At 40.4% G+C, this 20,959-nt stretch overlaps 1 protein-coding gene across 1 annotated transcript in view; it reads left to right on the plus strand.

Annotated features, from left to right (window-relative positions):
- Window positions 1–11,781: 11,781 nt before the first annotated feature.
- Window positions 11,782–20,959, plus strand: part of LOC126215139 (60S ribosome subunit biogenesis protein NIP7 homolog) — a 34,292-nt gene continuing 25,114 nt past the window's right edge. The window contains exons 1-3 of the mRNA XM_049941801.1: window positions 11,782–11,930; window positions 12,179–12,404; window positions 12,546–12,686. Of these exons, the coding sequence (XP_049797758.1) occupies window positions 11,875–11,930; window positions 12,179–12,404; window positions 12,546–12,686 (423 nt within the window). The 5' untranslated portion in view covers window positions 11,782–11,874. The remainder of the gene's footprint in view (window positions 11,931–12,178; window positions 12,405–12,545; window positions 12,687–20,959) is intronic.

Raw genomic sequence — 20,959 nt, forward strand, 5'->3', positions numbered from 1 at the left:
GTCATGAAACAATATAAAAACTATGGCTGTCCAAATGTTGTAGGAAAGACAGTGTAAATATTTTGAATGCCATTTTGCAGCAGCAGATTACATGAGTCATTTACAGTCTGAATTGCTCAATTTGGCTCAAAAAAGAGTGCTCAAGCCGGATGCAGTTCCGTCATACAATTTTCCATACAGTAGTGCGACTGTCAATGTGTTACGTGCAACAGAAGACAGAAGCAAACGGTATTAAGACAGGTGAACTACATAAAAGATCTCTCGAGACTCTGCAAGAGCTGTCACCAAATAGGAAAGATCCTAATAAGGGCACAGTTGCAGATGACAATCTTTCTTCTGGGACAGATATAGTTTCTTTGATGAACGCTATAGCGACTTTAGAAAGAAGGAATGCTGCACTTACAAACAACTGTGTGCAACTTCGAGAGCATGATAGAGATCTTCAGAATCACCTTTTAAGAACACGACGACTTCTGCATGAGGAAGAAATTGATAAGGGGGTTGTTGTGTCTAATGAAGTTTACTCGTGTGTTGGGAAAAATATTTTCACCCAATCAAATAGAAAGTTTATTAAATGACTCAAAAACTGCCCGCATCTCGTGGTCGTGCGGTAGCGTTCTCGCTTCCCACGCCTGGGTTCCCGGGTTCGATTCCCGGCGGGGTCAGGGATTTTCTCTGCCTCGTGATGGCTGGGTGTTGTGTGCTGTCCTTAGGTTAGTTAGGTTTAAGTAGTTCTAAGTTCTAGGGGACTGATGACCATAGATGTTAAGTCCATAGTGCTCAGAGCCATTTGAACCATTTTGAAATGACTCAAAAAGGGTTCGATGAAGTAATGAGGACATTTGTAAATCGATAACTCTGCGTGCTATATCGCGGAAATGTTATAATTTTCTGAGGCAAAAAATCGGGTATCCTCTACCAGCAGTGTCGAAGTTGAGGGCCTGGATAAACCGCACTCTTAGTTGCTGTCCTGGCATTTTGACAGATGTTTTAATTATGATGAATATGCAGGCAACAACATTCACTTGCGGAGAATGTGTCTGCGTTTTGTCCTTTGACTAAATGAACATTGACAGCAGGATTTGCTATGATCAACAAGAGGACAGGGTGTTAGGACCCCATAGTAATGTTTTAGTTGTTATGGTGCGTGGGCTGTTTGCAAGTTGGAAAAAACCTGTTTATTTTGATTTTGACATTCGCATGACAGCTGTACTCTTGAATGAAATTATTGTTGCTTTAGCCAGTAATTCGTATATGGTTGCAGCTTGTGTAGTTGACATGGGAGCAAAAAGCATTTCCATTTGGAGCGAGCTTGACGTGACGCACATAAGCAGTTGTTTCTCTCATCCTAGCGGTATATGGAAACGTGTGTGGGTGTTCACTGATGTCCCACATTTGCTTAAGCTGTTATGGAATCATCTGCTGGCTGAAGGGATTATTGTAGAAAATAAGGTAGTGACAAAATCCGTATTCGAGAGACTTTTGGCTTTAGACAGTGGCGAGATGAAAACGTGCCCAAAGTTAACTCAGTAACACATCCTATTAAGGGCAGTGTCCAACAAAGAGTTCGTTTAGCAGCCGAATTGCTGTCTCACACAACTTCTCTGGCCGTTTGGTATCTAATGCCAGAAGAAGGACACACTAGCTACTTCATACAGCTGGTCGGTGATACCTTATATGGCCTCAATTCAAGGACCTTGGAAAGTAAGAAACCTCTGGCCTGTAGATTCGGAATTCATTTTGAAGCACAAGAACAATGTCTGCGCAAGTTCTACAACTCCTGTGAGAGGATGCACGTTGGATCATCAAGACATTTGTTACCTTTTCAGAAAGGATTCATTAAATGCATTCGGTCACTTTTAGGTCTATTCAGTGGCTTGAGAGAATACAATGTCAAACATATACTTCCTGTCAGGCTGAATTAGGACTGTCTAGAAAACTTCTTTTCTCTTGTAAGGGGCCTGGGACATTTTTATGACCATCCAACTCGTGTAAATTTAAAAAATAGAATAAGACTATTATTGTTAAGTGCCAATTCTTTAGATATCTCTGTATCTAGTGCTTCTTTTGTTGAACCTGATGAAAAAGGAACATTTGTGACTGCAACAGTGTTCAGTAGCATTCTTCCCAATACGTCTGAAGCACTGTCTTTGGTTGAAGTGCAGAAAGAAATTGAGGGGATAGAACTGACTGTAGAAAGTTATGAGAGTTCCTCAGCATCGGTGGATTCCATGCGGTACCTTGCCGGAAATATAGCTTTTCAGTGCTGGCAGTATGGTAGAACATTATCCACACATACTGAAGAGCTGATGTCAATCCCAGGAGAAAACCCTGCCAGCTGGTTGTGCACGATTTCTAGGGGAAGTTTATTTGTGCATTCAGAAACATGGCTTGAGACAATAAACCAATTCGAGCTGACTTCTGCTCAGCTACATGGCAGTGACAATTAGTCTAGACAAAGGGGCATCATTAGTAAGTTACATGCAATGATTGGTGAAGTATTTCCCAATAAACAGAAAGAGAAAATTAAAATTTACACTACAACTCGCCCATTTATTCGTTTGTGCTGGCTTTCAATAAAAGACAGAGCAAGAATACCTGAGAACACTTATCGAAAAAAGGGAGAAAATGGCATCTTTCTACACAATAATAAATTCATTACATGGTCTGTTTTGTAACCAAAAATTGTGTATATATGTACCTATATTTTTGATAGATCTATTGTATAAAGGGTGTAGTTCATGTGATACTATATTTATAAACATCTCCCGAATTTGGTCACAGCGTTACAAGACTGATCTTACGAGCGTTTTTGCATATTTACAACACCACTTTTCAGCTTCACTATAGAGTAGAAATGATAATTAAACTTGTTTTTTATTTATATAATCGTAATTTACAGCAGGTATGCGCTTATGTAAATTTATTTTAATGTGATTAAATCAATAGTTTCTGATTTATTTGAGCCAACGTTTCTCATTTCAAGTGTGTGTCAATTTGGTTTTGATCTGATATTTCACCGATGCGTAAGGCATAAGGTACGATAGCATATAACTTATCAGTTTTAACTGTAATATTTTAGAAGCAGAAAAGTAGTTTAGACACCTAAATTCTGGTATAAACAAAATCTTTCATCAAAAACTTAACGTAAACGCGCATGCCCTGCCATCTGCTTGTGAGCGCCTGCTTCTTCGCGAACGTTACGATATCAGCCAATGGCAGAGCAAAGCGCTTACTGCCCAACTTTATTATCTTGTAACCTTGCATCTTGTGAAGATCGTAATTCCCGCAAAAAGAACAGTTGAGGACAGCCATGAGAGTTGAAATCATGTGACTTGAATTGACTTGATGTGCCGTGACGTGACGACGAACAGTCTAGATTCGTTCGAGATATACGCAACCATTGCAACTACTCGAATACATTCAGCACAGGCATTCTCCCAGTTACTAAATAATAAGATTGAGCAGTAAGCGCTCTGCTCTGCCATTGGCTGGCCTAGTGACGTCAGTGTGGAAGCAAGCACTCACAAGCAGACGACACGGTGGAAGATTTTGTTTATACCAGAATTGAGATGTCTAAACTGCTTTTCTGCTGCTAAAATATTACAGTTAAAACTGATGAGTTATATTCTTTCGCAGCTTATGCCTCACACATCGGTAAAATATCAGATCACAACCACACCGACACACACTTGAAATTCGAAACCTTGGCTCAAATAAATCAGAAACTATTAATTTAATCGCATTGAAATGAATTTAATTAAGAGCATAATTACTTTAAATTAGCATTATATAAAGAAAAAAACAAGTTTACTCACCATTTCTCCTCTGCAGTGAAGCTGCAAAGCAGTGTTGCAAATATACAAAAGTATTTGTAACACCATAACAACTTAGGGAGAAGTTTACAAACAGAATATCACATGCAACGACACTCTATATCCAATTGTTCTGTTAAAAATGTACGTACCTATATACACAACTTTTATTTGGAAAACATTACACTATGTAGTGAATTGATTACTTTGATGACATATCCCATTTTCTCCCTTTTTTTCTCTTAGCTGCCTCAGATATTCTGCTCTGTCTTTTGATGAAAGCCAGCACAGACGAATAAACGTGCGAGCGCTAGAGTATACTTTAATTATTTCTTTGTGTACATTGGAGAACCGCTCACCAAGTGCTGCACACAGCTTACTAATTATGCCTCTTTCTGTAGACAAACTTTCACTGCCATGGAGCCGAGTAAAAGTCAGCTCGAATTGGCTTATTGTCTCAAGCCAAGTTTCTGATGGCACAAGTAAACTTCCCTTAGAAATCGTACACAGCCAGATAAACAGTTTTTCCCCTGGGACCGACGTTAGCTCATCGGTGGGGTGGCTAATGTTCTGTCGTACTGCCTGCACTGATGGGCTATATATCCGACCAGGTACTGAAATCCCTCCACACTACAGTCCGAACCCACGGATGCTGAGGAACTCTCATAATTTTCTTCTGTCAGTTCTATCCCCTCAATTTCTTTCTGCCCTTCAACCATCGGCAGTGCTTCAGACATATCAGGAAGAACGCTGCTGAACACTGCTGCAGTAACAAATGTGCCTTCTTCATCAGGTTCAACAAAAGAAGCATTAGACAGAGGAATATCAGAAGCATTTGCACTTAACAATAATAGCCTGATTCGGTTTTTTTACGACTATCGGAGTTGGATTGAGAGGCACCCACTTGCCTTACTCATACTGTGGCATCAAGCAGTCAGGCCTGCAAGATGAGTGGATTGCCAAGCGAGTGGATTCTTCCTTAATTTATCGAGTAACATGAATTCTCGTATCTTACTATTTAGTTACAAATTATCCTCCTGTATGAATAACACGCAACGGTAACACGCATCTGACTATCAGTGATTTATAGAACTCTGACTGTACACTACGCACTGGCAATACCACATTTACTTTTTGTCTTTGATTTAACGGCTTTTATATAAATTCGGGACATTATGACGACATACAATTTAATGAAAAAGGCCACCAATCTCTTTCTTTTCACTATTTGATTTATTCCTAAACACACAAATTCTACAACCTACAACAATATCACATGAGAAATTCCGCCCAGTGGGCATGGCTTTACATTAGTGAATCTCGATACTATGGTCTCGTAATCTATTTACCGCAACAGAGCACTTCCTGGATAGGATGGTGGATCTTTTATTATACCTCACACGTCGACTCTCACAATCATCCTCACAAAACTTTCCTCCAGATCGAGCGATACAGAAGGAACAAGCATAACCCACAAATCTTTCGAAACTACCTTGCTACTCCCATGCAAAACACACATACCCAAATAACATGACATACACAACACAACAATATGAAATACTACACAAAGAACGGTTACAACATCATCACTTTCCGCTTTCCCACTTCAATCAATATTTATCCCAGTTTCACACGACACTGCCCCACTTTGTAATTCAACTTTCCTACTGTGAACTCTGGAGATAAACGCACGTCTTCCTGTGCAATGCAAGCCAAGTGCCGTTGCTGGATAGACGGCCGACTCACCTTGATTCTCTCTCAGAGTTTAAATTTAGCGTCACACGGAATGATATTTCTTAAATATTTCAACTTATGATACACACGCTATTTCTTAAATATTTCAACTTATGATACACACGCTATTTCTTAAATATTTCAGCTTATCGTACACACGCTAGTTATTCAGCTTAAATTAAGCACACGGAAGTATCTCAACTTCTAACTACACGTGGTTTCATTGTGACCGTTGGTTTACTACAATCCCCTTAAAAATTACCTGCCTGACATTTAATTCTCCCCACAAAAGTTCCTGCGATAGAGAAATTATTAATTTTAACTACTCTTAAATATTCCACATCCATAACATGCCTCCACTCTTTCATTACGGAGCACAACAAAAAACAGGTCTTTACAGCAGAAGGTCCAGCGGCAGAGTCCTGAAACATGGCCGTATTCCGGTTCTCTCGCACCTCTGTCGAAGTGGGAGAAGCACCTTGCTACCTTATTGGTCAGCCACATTTCAGACGCTCAAAGCTCTGGTAACTTCCATCTCTTTGGTCCCACCAAAGGTGGCGAAAGGATCGACTGAAAGATGATCATATATTCCCATTCACTATCTGTGGTTAGCAGACGACCATACATTCATTCATTTCACAGATCTCACCAAACTGGATGTAGGGATTTATTTTGAGGGAGTGCACATGTGATCAATTAAATAAATAAATTGTCATTCTTTCCCACACTGGTATCCGGCTTCGCTGTATTAATTGAAATTGAGTTACTTTACAAAAAAAATGTGTTGTTCTGACAAAAATATCGAAGTATTTCGTACCTATTTTCAATGTCGGGCGGTACTGTACCCTTTCACCACGGTCAAAAAATGTCCCAGGCCCCTTACAAGAGAAAAGAAGTTTTCGAGACAGTCCTGATTCAGCCTGGCAGTAAGTATGTATTTGACATCGTATTCTCTTAAGTCACTGAATAGACCTAAAATTGACCGAATACACTTCATGAATCCTTTCTGAAAACGTAAAAAATGCCTTGATGATCAAACGTGCATCCTCTCACAGGAGTTGTAGACCTTGCGCAGACATTGTTCTTGTGCTTCAAAATGAATTCCGAATTCACATACCAGAGGTTTCTTACTTTCGGAGATCCTTGAATTGAGGACATCTAAAGTATCGTCGACCAGCTGTATGAAGTCACTAGTGTGTCCTTCTTCTGGCATTAGATACCGAACGGCCTGTGAAGTTGTGTGAGACAGCAATTCGGCTGCTAACCGCACTCTCTGTCGGTCTCTTCCCTTAACAGTGATGTGTTGCAGGGTTAACTTTGGCCACATTTTCATTTCGCCACTGTCTAAAGCCAAAAGTCTCTCAAACACGGATTTCGTCACTGCCTTATTTTCTACAATAATACCTTCATCCAGCAAATGATTCCGTAACAGCTTAAGCAAATGTGGGACATCAGCGAACACCCACACACGTTTCTGTGTGTCGCTAGGATGAGGGAAACAACTGTTTATGTGCGTCACGCCGAGCTCATTCCAAACGCAAGCGTTTTTTGTTCCCATGTCGGCTACACAAGCTACAACCTTATACGAATTACTGTCTACGGCGACAATAATTTCATTCACGAGGGCAGCTGTCATGCGAACATCAAAATCAAAATAAACAGGTTTTTTCGAACTTGCAAACAGTCCATGCACCATAAGAACTAAAACATTACTGTGGGGTCCTAACACCCTGTCCTCTTGTTGATCATAGCAAATCCTACTGTCGATGTTCATTTCGTCGAAGGACAAAACGCAAACACGTTGCCTATCAGTGAATGTCTTAGCCTGCATTTTCATCATATTCAAGACATCTTTCAAAATGCCAGGACTGCAACTAAAAGATCGGTTTATCCAGGCCCTCAATGTCGACACAGCCTGTAGAGGATACCCGATTTTTTTCCTCAAGAAACTATAACATTTCCGAGATATAGCATGGAGAGTAATTGATTTACAAATGTCTTCATTACTCCATCTAACCCTTTTTGAGTCACTTAATAAACTTTTTTATTTGATTGGGTGAAAATATTTTTCCCAGCACACGAGTAATTTCCTTAGACACAAGAATCTCCTTATTAATTTCTTCTTCACATGTTCTAGACAGCTGATTCCGAAGATCTTTATTCCTCGCTCGAAGTTGCACACACTTGTTTGTAAGAACAGCATTCCTTCTTTCTAATACCGCTATTGTATTCATCAAACTAACTTTATCTGTGTCTGACAAAAAAACTAATTTCTGTACATGTGCTCTTATTATGATGTTTCTTATTTGGTGACAGCTTTTCCAGAGTTTTCAGAGATCTCTTATGTAGTTCTCGTTTATTATACCGTTTGGTTCTGTCTTCTGTTGCGGGTGACACATTGACAGTCGCACTATTGCACGGCAAATTGCACGAAGGAACTGCACCTGGCTTGAGCATTCTTTTTCGGGGCAAATTAAGCAATTCAGACTGTAAATTCCTTAAGTAATCTGTTTCTGCGAAATGCCGAGAGCATATTCGTGTATGCGCAACATTTACACTGCCTTTCCTACAACATTTCGACAACCATAGTTTTTGTAATATTTCGTATTTGCGGGAAACTGTGATACATTACGTCAGCTCCCTTTGTGTTCCGGTTGTAGGAAAAACAGCCCATAACAGCACAGCCTGGCATTGCAAAAATTAATTTTCTAACTCAGTTGTAGATTCTCCAATAAGAAATTCACAGGACGAACCATAAACTATAGAGCTGGCGAACACAATGTTGATCCCGCTGTCCACTATCGCTAACTATTTCAGTTCCGAATCAAATATCAATTAGAGCAAAAACCGTAACACTCCCGAATTCTGAATGTTTCTGCTGTTGACTGAGTACCTCAGAAGAAAGAACTCAATCAAAATACTCCTTCAAACACAACACAAAACAACAAAAACAATCACACACAATTCGAACTGTGTACTGTTTGGCACAGCTGCTTCCACCATGACGTCATGCGCACAACTGAGAAAACACACTGCTTTCTGCACATCGCTTTCTGCGCCCTCCTGGTTGTAACTAGTTTCGACTGATCAGAGGAAATTCTTTTTACTGGCTCTAAGGCCTTTAATAACCCTGCTCCAAAGAGATCAGCACCCGCATGTGTAGAGCATTTTGTGTTCAGTCTCGTAGCACTCTCCTTGAAGATAGGAAGTACTAGATTCCTTGTAGTCTTTTAAAGAAACTTTATATCTCATACTTGTGAAAATTTAATACATCCTAGTATAATTTTATTTCCTTGAGGGATTTTCTGTAGAAATGTGTTGCATATATGAAGATTGAGGAACCAAAAGCGTACCACTACTCTTTAACGTCACTTTCAAAATGAATAAATTTTTCTCTTCCATACAAGTATCTAATCACAAGCAGCGATAATTGGGGGTCACAGACTATACTCACCGCTATAAATGGCATGCGCACGCTAAGTTGGCTCACTTTAGTTAAGATGTGGGTAGACAGAAATAAGCATGCTAAGCTGTCACACATATGTTACTGAAATTAAGCTGCATACGAGATTCATAACCAGTCAAAATGATGGTAATAACGTTAACTGAAACTGTACAAATGTATCAAATAATCTGCTTTCATTAATACCATAACACACGTGAATTCATGTTAAACCAGAAAACAAAACAAAGCTCAGTGTTAATGAAGTTGTACAATGTACAAACAATTTCACAATACATTCACAACAAATATTCAACAAATATTCTCCACCGAGTTCAATGGATTTAGCTGCACATGAACGAACAGATTTTGTTGCACGTTTCAGTTTCACAGGGTTGTTCTTAATTTCGTCTACTGTATTCATAATGCGAGCAAGTAAAGCCTCACGTGTGTTGACTTTGTCCTCATAAACTATGTCTTTCATCCATCCCCGTACACAAAAATCCATTGGCGTAAAATCGGGCGATCTGGGTGACCACAGACGTATAGCACCATGACCAATCTATTTCTGGGAAAATGTTCATTTAAATGTGCAGTAACGGTGTTGGTGAAATGTGGAGGCACCCCGTCATGTTGAAAATACGTTTGCAATCGCGTAGAAAGTGGAACATCTTCGAACAAGTGGGGCATTTCTTCTTGAAGGAATGGTAAGTACGTCTCGCCAATTAGACGTCCTGGGAAAATGAATGCCCCAATAAAGTGTGTGTTGGTTATACCACACCACACATTTATGCTAAATCGCTGCTGTAAATTGCGCTGCACTGTTGCATTTTGGTTTGCTTCAGACCATATGTGCTCGTTACGTAAATTGTTTGTATCATCTCGAGTAAACTGTGCACCATCAGTAAATAACCTGTATTTGTGCAACTGCCGATTAGTTTTTAAGCAGTGGCACAGCTCCAAGCGAAGGGCAGGATCTCCCAGATGTAAAAGATGCACTTCTTGTTTGTGGTAAGGATACAGATTATTGTACTTCAGTGTACGCCATATTAGACTGTGAAATGCCTAATCGTTGAGAGATACGTCGTGTACTGGTACCCGGGCTAAGGCGAATATTTTCATCACCGTCTTCACGTATCGAGCGCTCGTACTGATTATGAAGGCTATGTAGAAAACATGTCTCCCACAACATTCGAAATACTCCACTAATGGTTCGTGCATTCGGAATCCTCCGAGTTGGATAACGTACGCTACATTCGTTAACTGCAGACGTAGCATTACCATCACATTTGTCATAAAAAACACCATATCGGCGTATTCTTCTGTCGTATATTTGAAAGGCACCCCTATTTCTTAAATGAACTACAGCAGTTACTACTTTGTTTCTCTTAAATACACTGTTGTTGTTATGTTCTTTCGCTGAACAAAAACTAACTCGTTTCAAGGTCAGGAAACGACTGAAACAACTCACTAATGGTTGCCAACAATGGCATAATCGTTTCTACATTCTTAATGGAAAGCAAAAAATTTACTTGTATAATAATCTTTGCTTCTCTGGATGGTCTGGAGAACTACTGCAGATACACGCCTGTGACAAGCTTTATAAGATTCACCAGACCAATTACAACAAAATAAATGGAAATCGTGCTTTACTTTAACCACAAAAAGTTTTGCGATGGTTTCATATTAGCGAAGTTGCTAAATTTCAGGCAAAATCTGTTATTAGCCGTAACTCCGTAACTATGAATTTGCAGACCTATGTTTATATGAACTTTTTTCTTTAGTTTTACTTGTAGAATAACATATTAAAATATTCAACTTTACCTGTCTGCTCAAAACATTAAGATTTACATAAAAGACGTATTCTGCAGATAAAATAATCCTTGTGGCGCACATTTATATTTTACCTAATGCACCTCTTCTCCATGTTAGTTTCCTTAAAGAGATGGCCATTGTCTATAAATAACGAACTTCTTAGTAATTGCAGTGAAGTATTCGTGGGTGAGATAATTTATCAAATTTTCGTAAGTAACTATATAACCTAGCAAAATAAAAATGTAAGATCAGGGCCAATTTCCTTATTTGCTGAGAATATAGTGATGCTTTACCACCAGCATGGAGTTATAGAAGCTTGTTTCACGTATGCATTACGTTTTCACTACTAAACACATCAGAAACTTAATTAGTCTTTTTGTATACCTGCAGCTCAAGTTTCTAAGTGTGCTATTGTTATTTTGTGCCACACACTAATTTGCTTTATATGCTTCTTCAGTAGCAAATTCTCTTCTCGTACCCTGTCATATTATGCCTCCAGGGGACTAATGACCACAGATGTTAAGTCCCATAGTGCTCAGAGCCATTTTTTTATGCCTCCAGCTTGTTTTGGACTTGAAGACCGTAAAGTATAGTCGTCATAAACAGATGTACACGGCACCAAAGTAATGAAATTCCACCATAAAGTTATAATAATATTTTTATTGCATAAAAAGTGAAATATCAAGATTTGTTGCTGTCTATAGACTTATTAAAATCGGGAACTGAGGATCCAAATTTTTACTCGTTGGCGCTTCTCACCACCGTGGAAATAGCGGCCCAGTTTACGTTGGCCTCGTAAGGAATGCTGTAACTCGTGTTAGCCATTCTATGAAATTTTAAATCTTTGCCTAAAATCAAATAAATACAAATCCTTTCGTAGAAACAAGGATGTTTGTTCATTATAAAAACACATACTTTCCGTTATCACCGATCAAGTATCTTGACCTAATGTGATATCTTTAGCGATCTGTGCTTTGGTCCGGCAGTGTTGTTATGCCGTGTACACACCACACAGATAAATGTAAACGGATTCACGTGGTGTGATTTGTTTGTTGTAAACCTGAAGAAATGAAGCATTTAAGTGACGATCGAATGAAACTGGTTTTCGAAAAATTAGCAAAATAGTGAGTATTGGCTAAATAGCACTTCATTTCCTTTAGATGTTACCTGCCATTTGTTTCGAGCATGTTGAACTCCAAATATGTACAGGAACTTAAAGTCTGTGTTTGGATCACGACTAGCAAGCATTTGTTTCTTTTACTTACTTAGATTTTGACTTAATACTTCTCCTACAGTTAACGTATCAGTGACAGCTTGACAACCCAGCACTTTTGAAGAGTGTGATCTAATAACACTTTTCTTTCCGCCGCAGTATCGGTGCTAATGTGAAACTCCTGATAGACAGGCCAGATGGCACATATGTGTTCAGGGAGCAGAAAGACCGAGTGTACTACGTTTCGGAGAGAGTTTTAAGTTTGGCGTCGAATGTCGCTCCTGACCATCTAATCAGTGTTGGAACGTGTTTCGGTAAATTCACGAAATCTGGGAAGTTTCGTCTCCATATTACAGCACTACATTACCTCGCACCATACGCACAGGTAACGAATTACTACTACACTACAATTTGAGTTAAAGTTTTCGTTTTAGGCGAATTACTTTATTTTAAAGAGGATGCGGTCCTGGGGATTGAGTGACTTTTTGTGTCATGTGCATATTGAAAAATTTTTTAACTGTTTCAGTACAAGATCTGGTTGAAACCGTCAGGAGAGCAACAGTTTCTGTATGGACATAATGTCCTGAAATCTGGATTGGGGAGAATTACAGAAAATACCCCAAAGTACCAAGGAGTTGTTGTACTTTCGATGAACGACATGCCACTTGTGAGTATCTCCAGCTTTTTATTATTATTATTATTATATACATAATATCTTATAAGAAAAACTGTTTCGTACCCGGCTAGTGTGTGGGGTCTTGATATATTGTTTGATAAAAAGTGAGATAATGAGAAACTTTAATTGATGAATCTGCATAACAGTTTTAAGTTGTGGAACACTATTTGCCTGTGTCACACACAGTAGGCTCTGTGAGAAAGCTACTGTGAAAGGAAATGATCCAGGAAGATCATCTGTGGTGCTTCTGAATGCCTCCTGGGTGTTCCCAATACTCACGTTCTTCTTTGGCCATAGACATTTCTGTTGACACTCCTTTTTTAAATGATGATTTTAGTCACAGTCTATTCTGTAGTTTAGACAAAGGTCTAGATTAAATTGGAAGGTCGTAGCCTGGCTGTGAGTTCATGAAGCCAGTGAGTGTCTCCTGACATTATTATTAGCCCATTATTATTTTCGTGACATTTTAATATTAAGACCGTACTGAAAACCCATATTTTTCCCACAGTGGTCTTTTATTTTCCAGATTTTAATATGTCTGAAGTTCTTCATGGTAATATCCCTCTCCAAAACCCCCACATTCTCCACTGGAGTCACAATAATTTGGTAGTTAAAATACATGCGATAGTATGACACCATAATTGCCTTTGTGCTTACACAGTAAAGGTGAATGCTTGCATTGTTGATGGCAATACTATTCCGAGCTGATCAGTTGTACTGTAGTCTGTGCTACGTTCATGGCTATGACAGGCGTACTGTCAATACAAATTGATCCAGGTGTACCAACAGTAGAGCCATATTTAAACAGTAGGTTTCTCAAAAACTGCCAAACCACAAAATTCAATTTGGTTTAGGAAAACATTGTATTGGAAATAATTGCTCTGTTGCCCAAAGATATTACATAGAAACTCAATGGTTTCATCTACGATGTATAGTAGTGCCCAGGAAGGAGCCACCAGAACTGATGTGTATCAAGATTGACCAGGTTATGTAAAGACTACTGGCTCTTTCTCATCATTATGGTGGCTATGATGATGCAGTATTGGTTTGGGCATAGAAAAGACATGTGGCTCTGCCCTTGCTCTGTTACTGCTTTCCTGCAACTTGACAGTCTTTTAGTTAGCAATCCAGTGAAATTATTATGTTTAGTAAGAAGAGGTTATAGCATAACTGTCTGATTACCATCAGTTGTTCCACAAGATCCACTGTGGGACAGCGACCAGGGACCTTTGGATGGATTTATGGGTGAGGCTGCGAGTTCTTAATTGCACACAACTTTTGCTGAGTGGAAGGCAGTTAGGACTTCTCCAGTAACACAGAACATTATAGGTGTCCCTCCTCCACACTTTAGCATGTTATTCGACATCAAGTACTCATTTCTTTTTGTGTCACTGCATAAGAAATTTTTGTTGTTATGTCCAATGTACCTAATGGTGGGTGGTTGTATTTAAAGTGCAGCTATTCACAGAAGTCAAGTTTGGGCAGTAACTAATGTATGGCAGTGATACTTGGTAGGTGTTCTAGTGTGTCAATGCGGAACCAGTTTATGCTGGAAAGAAATTAGTTCCTATGTGTGTTACCAAGTATAAATATGGTGCTGTGAATGCAAGGAAGATGTATAGAAATGTTTCCATATGTAATAGTTTCGAAACGGGACATGAGCAGAAAAGGCAAACGAGTGAGAAAGGTGTAATGTTCATTTTATTATTAACGTCTGTTTATTGAGTTTTTTCAGTATGAGTACTGGAAGTGTGGACAAGATCTTGCATTTATAAAATGACATGATCAGCAGCTGCTCACAGCAGTTCTGGTGGAATTAGAGCACTGTGTTTCAGATCGGGTAGATATCCCAAGAGCTAAAAGTTACATGGATTCAGATACAGATATCTTGCAAGTCATTTATCTAGAGAACCTCTGGAGATATCATGTTTGCAGAAAATTGCATTCAGCATATCTTCCACTGGGTGAGCGACATGAGGTGTTGCCCTATCTTGCATGAAAACATGGTTTCCACGTAGGTGCACTCTTCCAAAACAGGAATCACATGCTGTACAAGGAAATCTCAATAATGTACCCACGTCACGGTACACCTGACAGGCATTCTAGGTGTAATCATTTCAAAGGAGAGCAGACAGAGAATAAAGGTGCTTGTGAATCCACACCATACAGTCACATATAGCATGTGCAGTGGCTCTTCGTGCACAACTCACAGTCGAGCAGCATCCCAAATTCGTCAATTCTGTGTATTCACCGCACCCTGTAATGTAAAATGTACCTTGCCACTCTGTAGAATACATTTTGATCTGTGCCAGAAATTGGACAGCAAATTCAGAACAGTGCTGTGGATCATGAGATTTCAGTTGCCGCACTGTGTGGATCTTGTACAGGTTCCAGTGTGAAATAGACTGCCATACTTTCTGTACAGTTGACTGTGGGATAGACAATGGCTGAGATGGCATGCCTTCCTCTTCCAGGTTCTGTACTGAGCTCACTCGTGTTTTTGAATTTCATCATCATCTTCGGTAAGCCATTTAATGACGTCAGGCCTCTCCTCTGACCTTTCAGTCGGCAATACTCTCTCAGCGCACCACTGTAATTGCTGCTATTCACATAAAATAGTTTTGTTAACAGCACACAGTCTGTCTTCTTAATAGCCATACTCTTCACTCACATTATTGTTTGTCAGATGGTGGTGTGGGTGTCATGCTGACTTACAAACAGTGTACAGTGCCAGATTTGTACCTGGTGACCAAAACTGGACCTTTTTTTTTTCAGCATAGGTCCTACATTAACGCATTGGCATATCTAATAACTTTCACTGCCATACAATAATTAAAGCCCACACTGGCTCTCTGTGTGTAGGTGCACTTTCATTATACGGGGTGGAGCAGAAGAAACTCGTGATTTTCACTATTGAATGACTGGGACAGGGTTTGATAAAAATAATAAAAACAAGCATTAACTGATAGATTTTTTAATGCAGTTTTGAAATATGCATACTTTGATTAGGTTCGAAAAATAATGTCTTGGAGATGACGTTCTTCTTGCTGGATACAAATTTGGATCCTCTCCAGAAAGTTACGCATGGCTCTCTCCAACATTTCATTCGGCACAGCTTCAATTTCCTGACAAATGGAATTCTTCAAGTCATTGATTGTGCAAGGCTTGTTCATCTAGACTTTTGATTTTAAATATCCCCACAAAAATAAGTCGCATATCGACAAATCGGGTGTGCGAGGGGGCCAGTAAAAATCACCATATCTCGAAATAACATGTCCCGGAAACATTTGTCGCACCACTTCCATTGATGCTCTCGCCTTGTGAGCTGTGGCACCCTCCTGCTGAAAACATATTTCTCTCTTATTCACTTGATGCCTTTCAAGTTCTGGACGAAGAAAGTTAACACAGCATGCTGATGTCACAGTAACTGCAGTTCCTTCCTCTTCAAAAAAAAAAAAAAAAAAAAAAAAAAGGGAGAGAGAGAGAGAGAGTCCAACAATCCCCAATTTTGAAATGCAACACCACACTGTTACTTTTAAACTGTAGAGAGTGTAATTCAAGTGGGTTCTCTGGTGCCCAGTACCAATAATTTTGAACATAGACATAACTGTCTACATGAAAGTGTACTTCATCACTCATAAAAACTGTAGCAGCTGCATCTTCCGTAAAAATTTCATCCATTACGTGACAAAACTCTATACCCTGCACAAAATCCCCTTCACTAAGCTGCTGGAGGATCATTATCTTGTACGGGTGAAACTTAAGATCATCATGTAAGATGCAGTGCTACAGCCTGTCGTCTAGCCGATCGTTTCAGACTAGCAAGCACTACCATTCTCACTCGGTCTACATTTTCCGGAGTTCGAACTGAATGGGGAAGACCAGGTGGCTTCTTTTCCATCACAGATCCAGTACTTATAAACACTGCAACCTATCGGAGTACAGTATTTCGGTCGGGCACTGCCCCTCGATGTCCGACTCTAAAATTTTGACGGAAAAGATGCTGCACTGTGACTACAGAATCATTGTTTCTAAAGTACGAGGGCAGTTCAATAAGTAATGCAACACATTTTTTTTCTGAAACAGGGGTTGTTTTATTCAGCATTGAAATACACCAGGTTATTCCCCAATCTTTTAGCTACACAACACTATTTTTCAACGTAATCTCCATTCAGTGCTACGGCCTTACGCCACCTTGAAATGAGGGCCTGTATGCCTGCACGGTACCATTCCACTGGTCGATGTCGGAGGCAACGTCGTACTGCATCAATAACTTCTTCATCATCCGTGTAGTGCCTCCCACGGATTGCGTCCTTCATTGGGCCAAACATATGGAAATCTGACGGTGCGAGATCGGGGCTGTAGGGTGCATGAGGAAGAACAGTCCACTGAAGTTTTGTGAGCTCCTCTCGGGTACGAAGACTAGTGTGAGGTCTTGCGTTGTCATGAAGAAGGAGAAGTTCGTTCAGATTTTTGTGCCTACGAACACGCTGAAGTCGTTTCTTCAATTTCTGAAGAGTAGCACAATACACTTCAGAGTTGACCGTTTGACCATGGGGAAGGACATCGAACAGAATAACCCCTTCAGCGTCCCAGAAGACTGTAACCATGACTTTACCGGCTGAGGGTATGGCTTTAAACTTTTTCTTGGTAGGGGAGTGGGTGTGCCGCCACTCCATTGATTGCCGTTTTGTTTCAGGTTCGAAGTGATGAACCCATGTTTCATCGCCTGTAACAATCTTTGACAAGAAATTGTCACCCTCAGTCACATGACGAGCAAGCAATTTCGCACAGATGGTTCTCCTTTGCTCTTTATGGTGTTTGGTTAGACAACGAGGGACCCAGCGGGAACAAACCTTTGAATATCCCAACTGGTGAACAAATGTGACAGCACTACCAACAGAGATGTCAAGTTGAGCACTGAGTTGTTTGATGGTGATCCGTCGATCATCTCGAACGAGTGTGTTCGCACGCTCCGCCATTGCAGGAGTCACAGCTGTGCACGGCCGGCCCGCACGCGGGAGATCAGACAGTCTTGCTTGACCTTGCGGCGATGATGACACACGCTTTGCCCAATGACTCACCGTGCTTTTGTCCACTGCCAGATCAGCGTAGACATTCTGCAAGCGCCTATGAATATCTGAGATGCCCTGGTTTTCCGCCAAAAGAAACTCGATCACTGCCCGTTGTTTGCAATGCACATCCGTTACAGACGCGATTTTAACAGCTCCGTACAGCGCTGCCACCTGTCGGAAGTCAATGAAACTATACGAGATGAAGCGGGAATGTTTGAAAATATTCCACAAGAAATTTCCGGTTTTTTTCAACCAAAATTGGCCGAGAAAAAAAATGTGTTGCATTACTTATTGAACTGCCCTCGTATTGCTCGACAACGAACACATGATGCTCTACGCTCCAACACTCCATAACGACTTAAACTGCGTCGTATGGACAGTCTGCCGACATTCATTCAAGGTCAATGCTCCCTCTCATTGCTGCGTACTAGCAGTTCAAAAAACATGCATTTCCTCTGCTCCACCCTGTACAACCCAGTATACAGCGTACTTCTCCAGCTCCTGAAGGGAAGTGGAACCAATATCTCACCCACAACCAGTGACATACAGTAGGCTATTAAGACCTTGGAGATCAGAGCAGCTCCTTTGCTGCCTCCAGTTTGACTTAAGCAGATGTCATTCCACCTCTGGAAATCTGACCCCGTTGGTGGTGGTGATACTGCAGGCTTTTTTAGTCTTGAGAAAGCCTACAGGAGCAGTTGGAGGCAATAGGCAGAACATCGTCAGACACATCCATCGATGTGGCTTCCAGGGAGATTTTCTCATCTTTATAATATTCTTCTCACTTCCCTGTTTCAGATATTGGGTTGGAAAGTACTTATGGACAAGTTAAATACAGGGCACAGTTTCCAATATGAGAGCATCCTAAGAATTTATATACTTGTTATTACAGTGAGTAGTGGTGTTCATCATTCATAAGCATCCCAACTTGTGAATGATTTTGCAGCATTTTGATTCTCTGACAACTTTGCAAATTTAACAAACCAGTTGCAGTAGAACATCGGAAAACTGGAGGAGTGAAGACAACACATGAATTTCAAATTTGGGGTCAACCAAAGGCTGGGATAGTGCCCATCAGCTTTGTCTAGTGAGATCACTGTGTTGTGTGATGTTATTGAGGGATGAAATGTCTGAAATGAATTGCATTTGCAGAAGCATATTGCAATAACCGTTGGCACACTCTGTTGTACGATGTTTATGTTTCGAAATTGTTTCGGAGTGATGTTAGTGCAGCAGTGGACTTTTTGCTGTGCATTACTTGGTGTTTTGGAGGATTGTTTTTGTTGCCTTGTCAGTGAGTTAAATTTTAATGTCCTCAGTTATTGGCTACTGACATATTTTTGGTTTTGAAGGTGTTAGTTCCTCATATCCGTGAGACACCGCCTTATTAAAGACGCCTTCATTGTAGAGAGGCGAGGTTCGTGTACGTCAAAGAAGCTGAGATCCATGCTGGCAGTAGCATAGCTACCACCAGAGCATACTAACAAGGGAACCTCCCCATCGCACCCCCTTCAGATTTAGTTATAAGTTGGCACAGTGGATACGCCTTGATAAACTGAACACAGATCAATTGAGAAAACAGGAAGAAGTTGTGTGGAACTGTGAAAAAATAAGCAAAATATACAAACTGGGTAGTCCATGGGCCACATAGGCAACATCATGGACAATGTGAACTCAGGAGCGCCGTGGTCTCGTGGTAGCGTGAACAGCTGCGGAACGAGAGGTCCTTGGTTCAAGTCTTCCCTCTAGCGAGAATTTTACTTTCTTTATTTTTGCATAGTTATTATCTGTCCGTTCGTTCATTGACGTCTCTCTTCACTGTAATAAGTTTAGTGTCTGTGTTTTGCGACCGCATCGCAAAACCGTGCGATTAGTAGACGAAAGGATGTGCCTCTCCAATGGGAACCGAAAACATTTGATCGCAAGGTCATAGGTCAACCGATTCCTCCACAGGAAAACACATCTGATATATTCTATACGACACTGGTAACGGCATGTGCGTCACATGACAGGAATATGTTGTCGACCCACCTAACTTGTACACTTGGCGAATGAGTAAAAAGATTCCTTTACCTTGCCCGATTTAGGTTTTCTTGTGGATGTGATAATCACTCCCAAAAAAGTGATGAAAACATAAGAGTTTGTCACATAAACTGAAAATAGAAAAATTAAATTTTTCAGTCGATGGAAGATTTGAACCAAGGACCTCTCGTTCCGCAGCTGCTCACGTTACCACGAGATCACGGCGCTCCTGTGTTCCTAGTGTCCTTGATGTTGCCTATCTTCCCATGAACTACTCAGTTTATATATTTTGCTTATTTTTTCACAGTTCCACACAACTTCTTCCTGTTTTCTCAATTGATGTGTGTTCAGTTTTTCAAGGCCTATCCACTGTGCCAACTTATAACTAAATCTGAGGGGTGTGTGATGGGGAGGTTCCCTTGTAAGCTGGACGGGTCACGACAGAGGAACCAGGCAAAGTGTCTCCTGCAGCATAGGGCAGGGATGACTCAAAAGGCACGGAGAAGCCAATGTTCCTAGGCGAGTAAACCCTAAATAAGTTCAAGTCCTCCAGGGTGGGGCCAATCACTCTACACTGTAAAAAAGTCATATTACTGAACCACAAGAGGCTCGGATAATGGATGGCACATATAGAATACACCTTCAACAAAGAAAGGGGGCAAAATTATCTGGAATATACAATGAGAGAAATAGCCAAAGAGGACATGAAGTTTTAGTAAAATACTGTGACACTACAATAAGTGAGATTGCAAGGACAGATAGATATGCCTCAGTATTATCTGCTGTGCAGTGTACTCTAAAGGAGAACAGGTCAACATGGAACAGGGTTGATAACAACAAAAGAGTTTGTCTCTCTCCCCACTACTATTCCTTCCCTTTCCCCACCCCATCCAGATGGCTGTTTGCATTGCACATGATGTTGCATTCCGGCACGAGATGCTGGAGTTAACGGTCGTGTGTGCGTGACGTTTGCTTGCTTGCTTGCTGAAACAGAAGCAGGAATAAAAGAACATTTTTATAAGAAGGCAAAAAACACCACTCTGGCCGTAGAAAGTTTTTATTAAACCACTACTGCTTCCACACCAGTTTAGGTGCATCTTCAGGTGATCTACTTGGGGATTAGAAAGGAATTATTGTACTCTTTTTTTTCTTTGTACACTGACTTAG

This window comes from Schistocerca nitens, chromosome 12, assembly GCF_023898315.1.
Source record: "Schistocerca nitens isolate TAMUIC-IGC-003100 chromosome 12, iqSchNite1.1, whole genome shotgun sequence".
Classification (NCBI taxonomy): Eukaryota; Metazoa; Arthropoda; class Insecta; order Orthoptera; family Acrididae; genus Schistocerca; species Schistocerca nitens.